The sequence below is a fragment of the Vombatus ursinus genome, unplaced genomic scaffold (assembly GCF_900497805.2).
Source record: "Vombatus ursinus unplaced genomic scaffold, bare-nosed wombat genome assembly UNPS02014798.1, whole genome shotgun sequence".
NCBI classification, from domain to species: domain Eukaryota; kingdom Metazoa; phylum Chordata; class Mammalia; order Diprotodontia; family Vombatidae; genus Vombatus; species Vombatus ursinus.
The window spans coordinates 52,404,828-52,421,410 of NW_020954576.1; the positions used below are offsets into that span (position 1 = coordinate 52,404,828).

At 41.6% G+C, this 16,583-nt stretch overlaps 1 protein-coding gene across 3 annotated transcripts in view; it reads right to left on the bottom strand.

The window, feature by feature from the left end:
- The window catches only part of LOC114050015 (T-lymphocyte surface antigen Ly-9-like), a 42,197-nt gene that overhangs the window by 2,678 nt on the left and 22,936 nt on the right, over nt 1-16,583 (bottom strand). For 2 of the 3 annotated variants that reach the window (XM_027871532.1, XM_027871529.1), the window contains exons 2-6: nt 11,256-11,609; nt 3,345-3,641; nt 2,744-2,851; nt 2,375-2,466; nt 1,805-1,895 (exon numbers count right to left, since the gene is read on the bottom strand). In XM_027871532.1, the coding sequence (XP_027727333.1) occupies nt 1,815-1,895; nt 2,375-2,466; nt 2,744-2,851; nt 3,345-3,641; nt 11,256-11,609 (932 nt within the window). In that variant the 3' untranslated portion in view covers nt 1,805-1,814. Of the gene's footprint in view, nt 1-1,804; nt 1,896-2,374; nt 2,467-2,743; nt 2,852-3,344; nt 3,642-11,255; nt 11,610-15,086; nt 15,178-16,583 lie in introns of all 3 variants that reach the window. The other variant, XM_027871531.1, reaches the window with a different exon arrangement.

Consider the following 16,583-nt stretch of genomic DNA (forward strand, 5'->3'; position numbering starts at 1 on the left):
CCTGCATACATACATATATATGTATACATATACACACATATATATGTATGTATACATACACACATACATACATATATATTTTGTATATACATCTTTGCTCATATATGCAGCCTGGAAAGAGATAAGAGGCATATACAAGCAAAGATAGCATTTTGCTAACAAAATTTTCAGTTGTGTCTGACTCTTCATGACCCAGTTTGAGGTTTTCTTGGCAGAGATATTGGAATGATTTGCCATTTCCTTCTCCAGCTCATTTTACAGATGAGGAAACTGAGGCAAATTGGGGAAATTTCCTCTTGGGTGAGATCTGAGAGCCTCTCTTGGTTGAGCTGAGTTATCTTTCTTCCAACGGAAGAGCTCATTCTTTCTGTCTGGTATATATCCTCCTATACTTCCTATGTCCTCCTTTCTCTGATTTTTGTTTGGTCTCGACTTGGATAAATGGGTTTCTTTGCTATTTGCTATGTGAATTCATTGTGGAACTGGCATGTGGGGGTAAGGAGGTCAAGCGTTGTATATAGAGCTTGGGGTACTCTTTCTTCATTAAGGAATAACAATCAGGAATTTATCTTAAACCTAAAAACTTCTTCCTCTAGATGAGTTATATTTAATGGAGCAAATAAATATCTTTCTAGCCCAGTAATCCACTCTCTGAGGAGGGCAGAGTAGCCAACGTTTAATCCCAACCTCCTGCTTCCTTTCCTGGCAGGAATCATACCTTAGAGAAAGGGGAGGGGAGGAGATAATGAAGATATCTATTCTTGCCTCTCTGCAAGCCACCTCTAGACAGACCAAGATGGACATACAAAGTTACATGGGCAAGAGTACTAGCACTGCACACACACACACACACACACACACACACACCTTTATGTGTGCAAATTGATTCACATCTATGATACATTTACAAGATACACTTATGCAATAGGGTCTGAACTCACAGTGATTCTGTACTCTGTAGTTACAAAATGGCTCGTGTTATACCTCCAGTTAGAGCACAAAACTCACTGGCAATAGGCTGAGGGTTGCACTCCTAGCCCTATGCTAGGAAAGATTCCTCTCTCCTAATGGCTCCCATTGAACACTCAAATCATAAACAAAGGGAAACCCAGAAATATAAAGACTGTGTCGACCATAAATGCTTATGACAAATAATATTAAATCTGGCAAATGTATTCTTTAACAGGATAAATTTAAGAAAAACCTAAAAGGAAGTAAGACTGGAGCAGGGTAGGACATTCTATTGTTCCTCTCTTAGCTAGCTTGTTTCTCTCTGTGATCCTGCTACTAGAACAACCACCCTCAATAAAGCACACAGACACCTCCTAGATTAACTATTTAAATGAAGGTCACCTTTCATGGTCTTAAAGAAAGGAACTACAGATGTGTCCGGCAGTAGCTGCTGCCCAGTTCACACCACTGTGTGGGACAACCTCTGTTTCTCCCTTTGTCCTTCCTCATTCTCTTCAAGAGCACCCCCCCCCCAAACTCCCACTGTAACCATGCCTGAAAAATTCCATGCCCTACTCCCGCAAGGGTTGATCTCAAGTTAGTTTCCTTTCTTCCTAAACTAAGAAGAATTGCAAATACCAGAGATGTTTTGCGGCTGACCCACCCCTTGTCAGGGGTTGTTACATGTGAATAAGAAGATCTTAGGAAGCCAGACAGGTAAGGGAAATACTTTCAAATACATTGACATGTTGGGAGAGGGGTTATAGGCTTGCATGCTGGGGGCCCTGAGCTCCCTTTTTATATCCTATGCCAGCTTTAATGTCTAGAATCTCCCCAACTTTAGCTTCCTTACCTGAGCATTGTTAGCGTGTCCTCTTGATCTCACTGTAAATGGTAGTGGGGAGCTCCCTCTCTGGTGGCTGCTGCTCACAAGCTTCCTGACACTAGAAGATAAGAGAGATCTTGGGACTTGGGTGGTAGTGGGGGAATCAAATTGGAGATTTGGGGAGGCACACAGAGCCAGGTCTCTAGCAAGGACTGGAGAAACACACAGTGGTTTATATTTATTTTGTGTCCCTACAGCACCTAGCATAGAGCCTTCTATATCAGAGAACATAGGACAGTCATAGGATGTGACTGACTACCCCAATTGCCTAAAAAAAAAAAGAATGTGACTGACTTTGGGAAAAATTTGGGCCCAAAGAGGGGCACAATGACTTGCCCCAGAATCATACAGCTAGAATTGAACTGAAGTCTCCTGGCTCCCAGGCCAGCACTCTTTCCACTACAGTATCCTGACTTACTTTTGTGTCATAAGTAGAAGAGGGCAAAAGGGACGGGAGGTGTGATGTCTGTGGGAGCAAAGAACCAAAGGAAGGAAGGGCTTCAGAAAGCTGTTAGAAAGTTCCAAACCCTCAGTCACCTGGTTCTGGACTTCAGGACGCCTGTCTGGGTTCAGCACTGCATATTGGATGCTGTTGTCACTATTTCTCTGATTTTTTGAAGACTCCATAACTGAATGAATAAATAGAGAAGACAGAGGTTTGATTCTGCCCACACTCTGAGAGGTAGCATCCTAATTCCCCCTCCCTAGCCCCAGCAGAGACCTAGGGCTCCCTGCTTCTGGTGAGGCTTTGACTCAACTTCCTCTAGCTGCCTGACATGTCCACCACACATACACTTTTAGAGTAAATGCCACACACTCTTTAGGCCCCACTCTAGTCCCAAACTAGCAGGGGAGGGGCCCCTAATTAAGAAGGGAAAGGAGGAGATCCTTGCCTTCAACCAATACCTTCATTCTTCTTTTCTTTTCTTCTGTAGATCCACAGTCCAATCCCCAGGATCCCCAACAATATGAGCAGAAGGAAAATTCCAATCTGCCAATGCTGCTTTGAGAGATCTGACATGAGCCAACCATTAGAGAACAGGAGAGGTAAGAACAGGAAGGAAATGGGAGAGATTCCAATTTAAGGGGGAAAGAGATGCAGACTTGACTGCCAGAATGGTGATAAGTAGCCAATAGAGGGGAGGGCAGGGAAGCAACATTTGGGCCTAATTTATTTCAGTTCAACAAAAATTAAGTATCTGACTGCCTGAGAGCATAGAGGTACTTTTTTTTTTCTTCTGTGAGGCAATGGGGTTAAGTGACTTGCCTAGTGTCACACAGCTAGTAAGTATCACGTGTCTGAGGCCGGATTTGAACTCAAATAGCGGTACTTTCAATAGAAATACCTAATTGGAGGCGAGAGAAATTTACCAGCCCTCTGCCCCTTTCCCCAAGGTCCCCCCAACTTGTATGGCTATCCTCTTCTTCCTTGATTCCATCCACACCACCAGCTCCACCCTACATCCTTCCCTCCCCCCACCCCCCATCCCAAGAAGGCCATACTCACTTGAATTCTTACAGGCATCACGAAGGTATAATGTGGAGTTTTTCTGCTCTGCAGGGTTCTTGGCTATGCAGGTGAGAGAGGAATTCTGGACACTCCGTGGCAGGGACAGATTCAGTATACTAGAGTTAAAGAGCAACCCTAGTCTCTCCTCCTGTGATAGTATGTTAGGGATATCTCCACTTTCCCAGGTCACTATCACCTCCTTAGTGGCCCCTAGGACTGAGCATGCTAAGGTGAGGTTGCACCAATCTGACGTCAGGAAATTTGAGAGTACCTTGATCTCGGGGAAGATGGGCTCTGAGAACAAAAGAGAGATTAAGATTCAAATATAATAGTGGACTGGCCAAAGCCAACCTTCACAACCATGGGCAGCTTGTTTGGCCTGCATAATCCTCACGGTGAAGAGATGGACTTTTAACTTGCTGTTGAGCCAGAACTGGGTGTGCATTGGAAAGTCAAACACGTCCAGCCTTTTTTTCCTGCCTGGCTGATTCAAGTAAGGAAGACATACCATGAGATTCTGTATGGGAAGAGGCCCCATAGCCTCCTCACTAGGTGTGCCATGTGGCCTGTGAACATGGGCCTCTGTTCTTTTCTTCACTGCAGTTCTTCTTTCCTGATTTTAGGTGAAGGACGATTGGAGATGACTATGACCTTGTGATCTTCTGAAGGTTGGGAGAGTGAGCCATCCCAACTCTAGTGACAGGAGTCTAGGCCAGAGTTTGCTGCCTGGTAGCAAGCAAAACTCCAAGGAATGAGAGCCAAGCCGAGGGGTGCCTAAGACACTAACTGCTCCATTGCTTATGATGAATGTAGAAATGAATTTGGTGCAGTGAATGTTCACAGAAGTGACTCTAGGCCTGAGCCCACTCTCCCCCAAAACTTCAGAAGTCTAAGAAAGAGTGTACCCCCTGGGGTTTTTTGGGGGGAGGAGGAGGTAGGAAATATTTATCCATCTCTTCTTACACCTCAGAAAATAACTCTTTGTAAAGGCTAACTGATGAAAATTGGTTAAATGATACTGAGAAGCTACTTATTGGCTGTTATCCTTTGGGAAAACACTGGAATGGGAGCTTGAACCAATAGCATTAGAAAAGAATTTATACCCCACCCCCAGTGTCTCAGGGAACCCTCTAGAACCCTGAGGACATGTAGTGCCTTGCAATGGCTCTCAACTCACCAGTGTGAGTGAGAGTTGGAATGCGAATCTTCAGAGCTTTATAAAAGCTACACAAGAATCAGAGAAGCTCCTAGACAAGGTCCTACAAGTGTCCGATCAAATGATACCAAAACACTTTCTCCTCATTTTTTAAAGATGGAAACAGAAGCCATGGAAGACTAAAGCATAGGTGGACCAAGGGAATCGGAGGCAAGATGGCCTCTATTCCCTTGCCTGCTTGGTGGTGTTCCTCAAGGGCAGTTTGGAAACTCTTTTACAGGCACAAGGAAAAGGGGGAAAAGCATTTACTAAGTGCCTGCTATGTGCTAGGCACTGTGCTAAGCATTTTACAACTTATAATTATTATCTCCATTTTACAGTTAAGGAAACTGAGTCAGGTGGCAGTTAAGTGACTTGCCTAGAGTCACCCAGATACTAAATGTCTGGGGCCATATTTGATCTCAAGTCTTCCTAACTCCAATTCTGGTTCTCTATCCATGGCACCCCTTAGTTCTGAGGAAAGAACCTCAGAGATCAACTAGTGGTACTAGTTTCTCTTCAAAAATTTCCTCTACACAGCATTTCTTTTTTTTTTGTTTTGTTTTTGCTAGGCAATGGGGTTAAGTGACTTGCCCAGGGTCACACAGCTAGTAAGTGTCAAGTGTTTGGTCTGAGGCTGCATTTGAACTCAGGTCCTCCTGACTCCAGGGCCGGTTCCTATCCACTGTGCCACCTAGCTGCCCCTTAAAATTCACAGCATTTCTTAAGCTGTGGGTTGCAATCCCATATGAGGTCAAGAAAAATTTGGCAACAGTAAAAGATTTCTGAATGCACAACAACCAAATGCTAATTAAAAATCAAACGTGTAATGAATGTGAGGTGTTCCTGGCAGCACTTGCCCATGTCGCATTGTCCAACTTCACTGGAGCCTTGGTTCTGAACACAAAACATTCGCACTTGGCACTGCACATGCCCTCAGAGCACACAAGGCCAATCACCTACCAAAACATGAAAGGGGTCTCAAGTGGAAAAAGTTTAAGAAGCCCTGTTCTACAACATACCTGATAAGAGGTCATCTTCTTGAAGTTTTTTCTCGAAGAACTCCAGTGAGGGGGAAAGAAATGCCTCCTAACACAGCCTATTCCTACTTTTGGATGATTCTAATTATTAGAAAGTTTATTTCCTGCTTCAAGTTTTATTGTTGTTCAGTCAATTTTCAGTTGTGTCCAATTCTTCATGACCCCATTTGGGGTTTTCTTGGCAAAGACACTGGAGTGGTTTGCCGTTTCCTTCTCTAGCTCATTTTACAGATGAGGAAACTGAGGCAAGCAGGGTTAAGTGACTTGCCCAGGGTCACATAGCTACTAAGTGTCTGAGACTGGATTTGAACTGTTTAAGTTGAGTCTTCCTAACTCTAGGCCCAGTGCTCTATCTACTGCACCACTCAGCTGTCCCGCATGCTACAAGTTTAAATTTGTCCATTTGAAGAAAAAAAAGTCAAAAATATCAAGGGAATTAATGAAAAAAATGCAAAGGAAGGTGGCCTAGTTGTACCAGATTTAAAACTATATTGTAAAGTGGCAATCATCAAAACTATTTGGTACTGGCTAAGAAATAGAGTGATAGGTCAGTGGAATAGGTTAAGTACACAAGACATAGTAGTAAATGACTACAGTAATCTACTGTTTGATAAACCCAAAGGTTCTAGCTTCTGGGATAAAAACTCACTATTTGACAAAAACCGCTGAGAAAACTGGAAAAGAGTATGGCAGAAACTAGGAGTAGACCAACAACTCACATTCTATACCCAGATAGGGTCAAAATAGGTACATGATTTAGACATAAAGGCTGATACCATAAGCAAATTAGGAGGGCAAGGAATAGTTTACTTGTCAAATCTATGGAGAGTGGAAGAATTGATGACCAAACAAGAGAGAACATTATGAAATGCAAAATGGATAATTTTGATTACATTAAAAAGCTTTTGCACAAACAAAACCAATGCAACCAAGATTAGAAGGAAAGCAAAAAGCTGGGAAACAATTTTTACAGCCAGTGTTTCTGATAAAAGCCTCATTTCTCAACTATATAGAGAACTGAATCAAATTTATAAGAATACAAGTCATTCCCCAATTGATAAATGATGAAAGGATATGAACAAGCAGTTTTCAGATAAAGAAATCAAAGGGGAAAAAATGCTGCAAATCACTATTGATTAGAGAAATGCAAATTAAAACAACTCTGAGGTACCACATCATACCTATTAGATTGGCTAATATGACAGAAAAGGAAAATGACAAATGTTGGAGAAGATGTAGGAAAATTGGAACAGTAATGCATTGTTGGTGGAATTGTGAACTGATCCAACCATTCTGGAGAATAATTTGGAACTATGCCCAAAGGGTTATAAAACTGTGCATACCTTTTGATCCAGCAATGACACTACTAGGTCTATATCCCAAAGAGATCATGAAAATGGGAAAAGGACCCACATCTACAAAAATATTTATAGTAGCTCTTTTTGTGGAGGCCAAGAATTGGAGATTGTGGGGATTCCCATCAATTGGGGAATGGTTGAACAAGTTGTGGTATGTGAATGTAATGGAATACTATTGTTCTATGAGAAATGATGAACAGATAGATTTCAGAAAAACCTGGAAAGACTTCCATGAACTGATGCTGATTGAAGTGAGCAGAACCAGAAGAACATCATACACAGTAAGAGCAACATTGTGAGACGATCTACTATGATAGACTTAGCTCTTCTCAGCAATACAATGATCCAAGACAAATCCAAAAGACTCATGATGGAAAATGCTATCCATATCCAGAGAAAGAACTATGGAGTCTGAATGCAGATCAAAGCATACTATTTTCACTTTTTGTTTGTTTCTTTGTTTTTTCTTTCTCATGATTTTTCGCTTTTGTTCTGATTCTTCTTTCACAACATGACTAATGTGGAAATGTGTTTAACATGATTGTACATGTATAACCTATATCAGATTGCTTGCTCTCTTGGGGAGGAGGGAGGGAAAAGAAGGAGGGAGAAAAATTTGGAACTCAAAATCTTACAAAAATGAATGTTGAAAACTATCTTTACATGTAACCGGAAAAAAAATAAAATACTATTAAGTGTAAAAAAAAATAAACTTGTCCATTTGCAACTTCTATCCATTGCTCCTTTCTGCCCATGGTGCCAAATAAGTGTTTTCCTCTTCAATATGATTTCCTCTTCAATGGTATCACTTCAAAAAAGTAAAGACCTTACTAGCTGTATGACCCTGGGCATTTAACCCCAAATGCCTCACAAAAAAACAAACAAACAAACAAACAAAAACCTTAAAGACCAGGGGAGTTGTACTCAAAAATATATTAATTTTGTCCATTGCTTCATTCTCTGACCCTACTCCCATTTCCAAGGACTCCCATACCCCAGAGGGGTATGCCCCATAATTTGGAAAACTCTGAACTAGATAAATTCTAAGGGCCCTTTCAGCTCTAAATTCTATGAAACTATGATACAGTTATTCAACCCTACCACACACACACACACACACACACACACACCACATATACAGCCATGAAGCCAGTCTAGTAGAAAAGAACTAGAAACCCTATGGCTTAGAGGGCTACAGAGAGGTTGAGGAGAATGAGGACTGAGAAAAAGCCATTGGATTTGACCATTAAGAGATCACTGGCAGCTTTTGAGAGAGTAGTTTCAGTTGAATGATGAGGTTGGAAGCCAAATTGTAAAAGATTAAGTAGAGAGGGAGAGGAAAGAAAGTGGAGGAACTTATGATAGATGACCTTCTCAAGGAGTTTAGATACAAAGGGCAGAAGAGATTTGGGATAATAGCAGGGATGGAAGGATCAAGTGAGAGGTTTTTGAGAATGTAGGAGACATGGACATGAATGTAGGCAGCAAGAAAGCAGCAAGTGGAAGGGAGAGATTGAAAATAAGTGATAGTGGAGATAACAGAGGGGTCAGTCTGCTGGAGGAGATGGGATGGAATGGGATCATCAGTCTCATGCTCACCCTGGTGATTTTATGTTTCACCTCATGAGGTGAAAGTACTCATGATAGTTACAAGATCTCTATCAGTCTCTGTGTGTCCACTCTTACTAGTTGGTCTAAGAGGTATAGATAATGTGAATATTGTCCATTAGAATAATTTCTAAGCCCTATCCTACAGGTAAAAGGCTACTTCTTTCATGAACTTGCTACACTTCACAGATCCCTAGTGACAGGACCTTGGTATAATGGATTTTTCTTATCATCACCACCTCACATTAGGAGAAGAAATAAGTTACTATACTGGAGGTGTCCTCATCTGTGCTGGGACTCTAACGCTCTTGGTGCTACTCTGATTCATCATCATCACTTTGCATTAGGAGGCCCACTGTAAACCTCAAAGATGTGGCATCAATTGAGTGAAGTGAGCAGAACCAGAACATTGTGAACAGTAACAGTAGTATTGTGTGATGATCAACTATGATTGACTTAGCTATTCTCAGTGATACAACGATTCAAGAAAATTCCAAAAAACTCGTGATGGAAAATGCTATCCCCATCCAGAGAAAGAACTGATAGAGTCTGAATGCAGATTGAAGCATGCTATCTTCACTTTTTTATTGTTTTTTTTCCTTTTGTTCAGTTTCATCTTTCACAGCATGACTAATATGGAAATATGCTTTACATGATTGCACATGTATAACCTATATCAGATTGCTTGCCATCTTAGGGAGAGAAAGGGGAAGAAGAAGGGAGAAAATTTGGAACTCAAAATCTTCAAAAAACGAATGTTGAAAATTGTCTTTACAGGTAACCAGAAGAAAATAAAATACTGTTAAATTAAAAAATAAAAAGACTGTGAGCCTTTGAGACTTGGTCTTTCTAGAAGAGGAAAAAAGGTTTAGAATTTCTGGTTTTTGGGTTCCTCCACATTTTTTGCTTTGTTTTTGTTTTTGTCTTGCCTGTTTGTTTTTGTTTTTTTCCTTTTTTCCCTTAATACTGTTCATATTAAGAGGACTCTCTAGTAAAAGACTTAAGACTTGGTCTTTCTGAAAAGGGAGAAGAAAGGCCTAGAATTTCTGGGTTTTGTTCTCCATGGTTTTTTGTTTTTGTTTTTTCTTTTCCCTTATTCACCCTGCCTTAGTACTACCTCTGACAAGAGGACTATACCATCATGTAAATGATGGAAGTTCCTGTGGAACATTCTAAAGACCTTGCCACCCAGGGGTATGTGATAGAACCTATGTTTTCCAGATGCAGCTTCCTGGTCTGGGGACATAAAAGGTCTCAGCCACATGCAGTGAGGGCTTCTTAAACTTAGACTTAGACTGAGACCACACAAGTTACCATATTGTGATGACCTACTGACCAGATGCATTTCCAAATGGAGATGAGGGAGGCCACATTCAGAGAAGTTAAGTGCTACTATATCCTTATTGCATATTCTTGCTGTTATTGACAGCAATTCTTGCTGTTTATTTTGTTATTGACAAAATAAATCTCCTTTATTAAATGTTAAATGACTTGTAAGTACCTCATATCAGCCCAACATCATCATGCATTTCCCATCAACTACTCCACTTGGTTTTAATTCCATGAACATCAAGCCTTCCCCAGGAAGAGCTCATCACCTGAAATCTTATCATCATGGAGACTGATTCACCTTTAATAGTCAGCATCCTCAGTTGTCTCTCTCCCTCTGATTAGAGGATAGAGCAATAAACTCCTCCCTAAACTTCACTTTACAGAGGGCTCAGAATTTTCTAGCTAATTTAATTTTCCATCAGTTGCTCTACTTGGTTTGGACTCCACACACATGTACCCCCTGGCAGGTATCTACCTGGAAGACCTCCATCACCCTCCCTTTCAGCTTCCTTTTGTGTATTATTTCCATTGTAAGCTCTTTGAGAGCTGGGGTTGTCTTTCTTTTTCTTATTGGTATCCCCAGTGCTTACTTAGCACAGTGCCTGGCACATAGTAGGTGCTTAATAAATGTTTATTGACTATTGACATCAAACGTGAACTAAGACGGTACTGGTATTACAACTGCACTGCCAACATCCAGGTCACAGCCACAGCCACAGAAAAAAACTGACATCACATCGGGTATTTGCAATAGAAAAAGAGTTCAAGCAGATGATCAGATGTTATAACATCACATGGACTGTGAACATTCTATCAGGTTCCCTGAATGAATGTGATCATTCAAAACACATCTCTGCTTTGGAGGGCTTAGGTTCAATTACACCAGGCTGCCTCTGCCCTTGATATCCCCTAGAGCCTATCTTTTTCTGGAATCTTCCATATTTTGAAATTTCAAAAAGCCAGACTCTTGCCAGCCAATCTCCAGGGTCTCCCTTCCTCCGATATCAGAGACGGGAAATCGATCAGATCCACCTAGCTGCCTCATAGGGATACTTACACAAATACTTGAAGATCAATAGAACTCCATCTGGTATTTCTATTTCCATTCAAATTCATTCTGGCCTTCTTTAGATTCTAGAGACAGGGAGCACAAATTCCAGGGGCCTTGACACACATACATGTTTCCTTCAAATAGTGGGGAAAGAAACCCTCCTTCCTATCCCTGTCAAAGAAACTGGAAGAAGAGATGAGACTGAGTTTGGTAGCTCCTAGGGAAAAGGGCTATGTGACAAGAGGAGGCATAAACTTTCTCAAGTGGAGCCTGGGCTGTCTCAGGGGCTGGTCTTGGGGTTCTCAGTATATTACCCTCACTTACCATCAACAGAGAGAAAGAAGCTTTGATCATAGAGTTCTGCTGTAGAATATTGGATTCGAGCTCTATAGCACCCGTGATCCTCAAAGGTGAGATTCCCAATACTCAAGGATGCCGTATTGGATGTCACATGAACTCTCTGCTCATATCTGTTCTCAGGATTCTCCCATGTTAGAGACTCATCCTCAGGCTTGAAATGGAACAGAATGTGATGACTTTTATTAGATTCAAAACTCCATGTGATCATTTTGATCTCTTCTCCTGAGCTTATATTCAAGTGAAATAGGATGGAACCTCCCTTGATCCCATGCAGAGAAGTCTGAATTCCAGAACTCTGAGCTCCAGAGGTCCAAGCACCTGGGAGGACAGGAAATAGAGAACAGGGATCAACACTATTTACTTACCTAGAGCAGATCACAGCATCTCAGACTCCCTCAGTCAGAAGGACTGGTCATCTAGTTCATCCCTCTGTTTTAGGACAGCACTGTCCTAAACAAGCCCCACTTTAGGAAAAGGGTGCAGAAGGAGAAGCTCTCCTCGCCAAGGGGCAGTACAGGCCAACACTAGAACCAGACAGAGAATTCACCTACAGCCAGCAACTGTCATAAAACATGTGCCCCCACCATGTGGTGCAGAGGAACAAAACTGGACCAGGAGCCAGAAGACCTAGATTTGAGGACCAGCTTCACCACTTAGAGGAGACCTTGGGCAAATCACTGAACCTCTTTTGGCCTCTATTTCTTCATCTATCAATGGGGGCAATAATCCTCCCACAAGTATCTTTGCCAGGTTATTTTAAGAATCAAATGAGAGCATATATGTAAAGTGTTTTATTAATACACATACATGTACTATTATTATCCAGAAGGTTTTTGTATTCTGCTGTTAGTAGAAATAGGTAGGAGTTCATATGCAAATATGCTCTTCAGGGATTTGAGAAACCTTATTCAATTTCCACCCATCCCATCGCCAGCCTTCTCTCATTCATTCATTTGTCCTGTATTTACCAAGTGCATATGACCTGAGAGGTAATCACCTCCAACCCCCTCCTTTTACAAGTGAGAAAACTGAGGCCCAGAATGGTTAAGGGATTGTCCTAAGGTCACACAGGATATATGTGGCAGAGTTGAGATGAGAATTTCATTTCTCTGGTTCCAGTGTTAGATAAGTTTAAATACACACTCAAAAAACAAGCTGTATGTAATAAAGACTTACTGCTTCATATGCAATTCTTTTTCTGTACTCTTTGTATATGAAAGTGCTCATATCTGTTGATTTTGTCAAGCCCATAATTTTTCAAAAGAAACTAAAAAAATAAGGACATCAGTGTCCCTGCAGCATTGGAGGTATGAGCTGCCCCTTCATATGTTTGCCTCTCAGCACATTCCCTATGTGTCCATCCTCCCTGAAGATGATATGTACACTTATGGGAGAGTATACCCCTGGCTTAAATGTAGAAATGTTTTATTGCTACTCTTCTTTCTCTGCTATTTCATTAATGTCTTTGTTCTGAAATAATTGTGTCCTCCCTGGTCATCTCATGCCGTGGCACCTAACTCTACTCTCTGCCTCTATTTTGGACCCAGATCAAACACTCCAGCCCCCTCTCTGGGTCCAGGTTTCCTTACTGGTAAGAGGTTTCCATATTAAGATCATCCCAGACCCAACACACTGCTGACTCGCCATCTTCATGCCATGCCACTCATGCTCCACCCTAGTGAGTCTTCTACGTAGGCCCTGAAATGCCAGCTCTCACCCAGCATTTCTGATTAACATCAGAGCATATTGAGCCCTATACGTATCGAGTAAACTGACCCCTCTTCCTTCCCCCCACCCTATCTTTTCCTCCTTTATCTCAACATCACCAACAATCAACTGCCCCATGGCTCCACTACCATCCCTGTGACTTCAAGACTATCACTGCTCTATCTATGTCGCCTTTCACTATTAGAATGTGAACTCCTTGCAGGCAGGAACTATCTCTCTTTCTGCATTTGTATCCCTGGCACTTAGTACAGTGTCTAGTAAGCTAAGTGCTTAATAAGTGCTTTTCATTCATTCTTTTCTTCTGGATGACTAGGAAAAAAACACATCAATAAGGACTCTTGTGAGCTATGATTCTGAGTAAATGCAGATGCACAAAGTATTTTGTACTTGTTCAGTTGCTGTTCAAAAAACCTCATTAGCCATCCCTTTAATACTTTCTAGGATTTCTCCAACAACTAAAGCTAATTTCACTGGCCTATGATTTACAAACTCTACTCTTTTCCCTCTTTTAAAACTGGAATATCTGTACTTCACCAGTCCTGTGACACCTCTCCAGTTCTTCACCATCTTTCTCCATTTTTTTTTTTACTGCCATTGTCCTCCAGAGATCACTAATGGTAGCTCACTAATTACATTCATCCAGTAATTTAATAACCCTGGTATATACTGAATTTAGAACCTGTGTCTTAAATTTGTAAAAGGAAGAAGCTGCATATTTGTGATGTCTCCAATTCTCTGTCAAGCATATTTGTTCCTTTTCTCCCCCCACTTCAATGATCATTCTCGTTGGAACAGAAAACCAAAGAAAAATAATAGAACCTTCTTTCCATTGTCTAGTATCAGTATTCTATCCCTAAACATGACTAGGATGGGACACTTGGGACTTTGTCCTAGAGCAGGCAATCAATCACAAATGAGGGGACCTGCCTCTAGGAAGGAAACCTAAAAGGACACTAACAAGTGATTGTCTTAATCTAAGGAAGGAGATAGAGCAGGGCCTGATGTTGGAGCAAGGATGGAGCTATGACCTGGTAGGGCTGGTGACAGAATGATGAGAGTGGAGGTGAGTGAAGGTTTCCCACTGGAAAGCAGTTGATCATCTCCTTGAGAAGAAGACAAGACTGGCAGGACCTAAATTTGCCCCAGATAGGAAGGGATAAGGGTAGCTAGGTGGCACAGTGGATAGAGAGCTAGGCCTGGAGTCAGGAAGACCTGAGTTCAAATCCACCCTCAGATACTTACTAGCTGTGTGACCCTGGGCAAGTCACTGAACCCAGTTTGCCTCAGCCTTCTCATCTGTCAAATGAGCTGGAGAAGGAAATGGCAAACCACTCTAGTACCTATGCCAAGAAAACCCCAAATGAAGAGTTGGATTTGACTGAAAACAGAAAACAAAAGAGTGGAAAGAAGGCCCAGATGGTGAAGTCAATCACTTCATCATATCAATTTGTCCCCTCTGAGCCAGCCAAGATGGTGGAAGCCCAGCCACCTCAAAGCATATATCAAGGCCTAGACTAGATGAAGCCTAAAGTCTAGTCCAACTCTGACATAATATTTTGAGGGGTCAAAGGGTGGGGCATGAGAATTGGCTTCAAGATCTCTTTCAGCCCCTTTTCTAAAAGCATCTTTTGGGATAGCTAGGTGGCACAGTGGATAGAGCACCAGCCCTGGATTCAGGAAGACCTGAGTTCAAGTCTGATCTCAGACACATAACACTTACTAACCTAGCTGTGTGACCCTGGGCAAGTCACTTAACCCCATTGACTAACCAAAAAAAAAATTAATAATAATTATAATAAAAGCATCTTTCTAGGTTACCACTCTATCCCCATCCCCCAAATCAGGCTTTTTTGGATGCCAAGTGTGAAGAAACAAGTGACCTTAGCACCTAGTTATCAAGAATAATTACCTAAAATAGTAAACTACTACATGGGCCAGTGGGGATGGGGTGGGAAAGGGCAGACTGGAAATTCTTTGTGGCAGCATCCTCATGGTATCCTGAAGACATTGTCTTTCCCCAAGGGATGTTGAATACCCTTCCCAATCCCTCTGCCAAACTCAAGATACCTTTCCAGGTATGGTTGGTCCAGGTATTTAGTTCCATATTCTCTGGTTCTATCCACCCCAAGCAGCAGAATTTTCTTACTTTGATCTTCTCCTACCATATGAAAAAATAAACAAACAAACAAACAATGTTTTGCATTGTATTCAGCATTCATGGTCCAGGCTTGGCTCATTATCATGTTTAAACATTTCTAATTTTATTCTTATAGGACCATGGCATTGTTCTTTTCTGACAGCTCCCCTTTCCTTCCTTACTGGAAATGTTTCTGTTTTTATGTTCTACGAATCCTGGCAAATCTTGAACTGGCTGCCTTATAAGGAGCCTAAGTAACTAAAGGCCCAATGAGTCTTATTTCTTCCCAACTTGGGAAGAGAAGAAACAATCTCAGGAGCCAGACTGAAATAGGGAATTTTCCGCTAGAAAGTTAGGGTTTTCTTGGGGATGGTGGGGGGAGGAGGGTGAAAGCCAGGGAGGTGTTGTTCAAGAGAGAGAGGAGCTCTTGAGAGCTTTCTCCCTTCCCAGGGAAGAAATCAAACAACCTGAATTTTTAGTAACTTACATCCCCTCACAAAAGCAGTTAGTACATATCTTGTCAGAAGGACAGTGACAATATAATGAATTTTATTGCTGAGAGTTTCCCATCTTTCTCAGACTGAATGCCCCTGGAGAATTTAAGGGCCTAGGATCCTACTTCTCCTTCTTCTGAATTCTTTGAAATCCTTTCTCCCTTAATATAAGGTACATGTGAGACTATGCCTGACCTTCTTATCTTTATCAGGAATTCTACATAGAATAGCCTTCTTTCCCCCCAAGGTTTCCATCATTTTGACTTCAGCAACTAGCTCCTTGTTTTTGGTCAGAATCAGGACTATAAGAGCAGTTCCTCTGTCATTTCTGTCATTTTGAAGACTGAAATGATCACTAAGGAAAGGCAAGAATTTATAAGTCCCTCTGAATTTGAGAAGACTCCAGAAGATGTCTAGAGAGCTAAAGTCACCAGTTAAATTGACTGGGGTTGGCTTCATGGAGAAGGGGGCATATAAGCTGTTTCATCTCTGAGCTACATCATCTCTTTCTTTTTCACTTCCATCACAGGTCGTATTTTCAAAACTTCTATTCTCCCTGGGTTATAGAAATACCCCTAACAGCCAATGGGAAATTTCTTTTCAGCTTTTCCAAGTCCTTAGAGCTGTTCTAAAGTTCCGCTCTGGTTCAGGCCCTCATCACCTCTTGCCTGGACTGTTATAATAACCTCCGAATTGCTCTTCCTGTTTTAAGCCTCTCCCCAATCCGTTTTCCACATAGCTGCCAAAGTAATTTTCTTAAAACGTCTCCTCTCCCCCTACTCAATAAACTTGAGTGGCTTTCTATTACATCTAGGATCAAATATTAACTACAAGAGAGTCCCAAGCCTGGGTCACCATTTCATAAGGACACCCAACCATGCTCACTTCACTTCCAAATCAACTCTTTCTGTGGATTTCTTTACCTCCTCAACA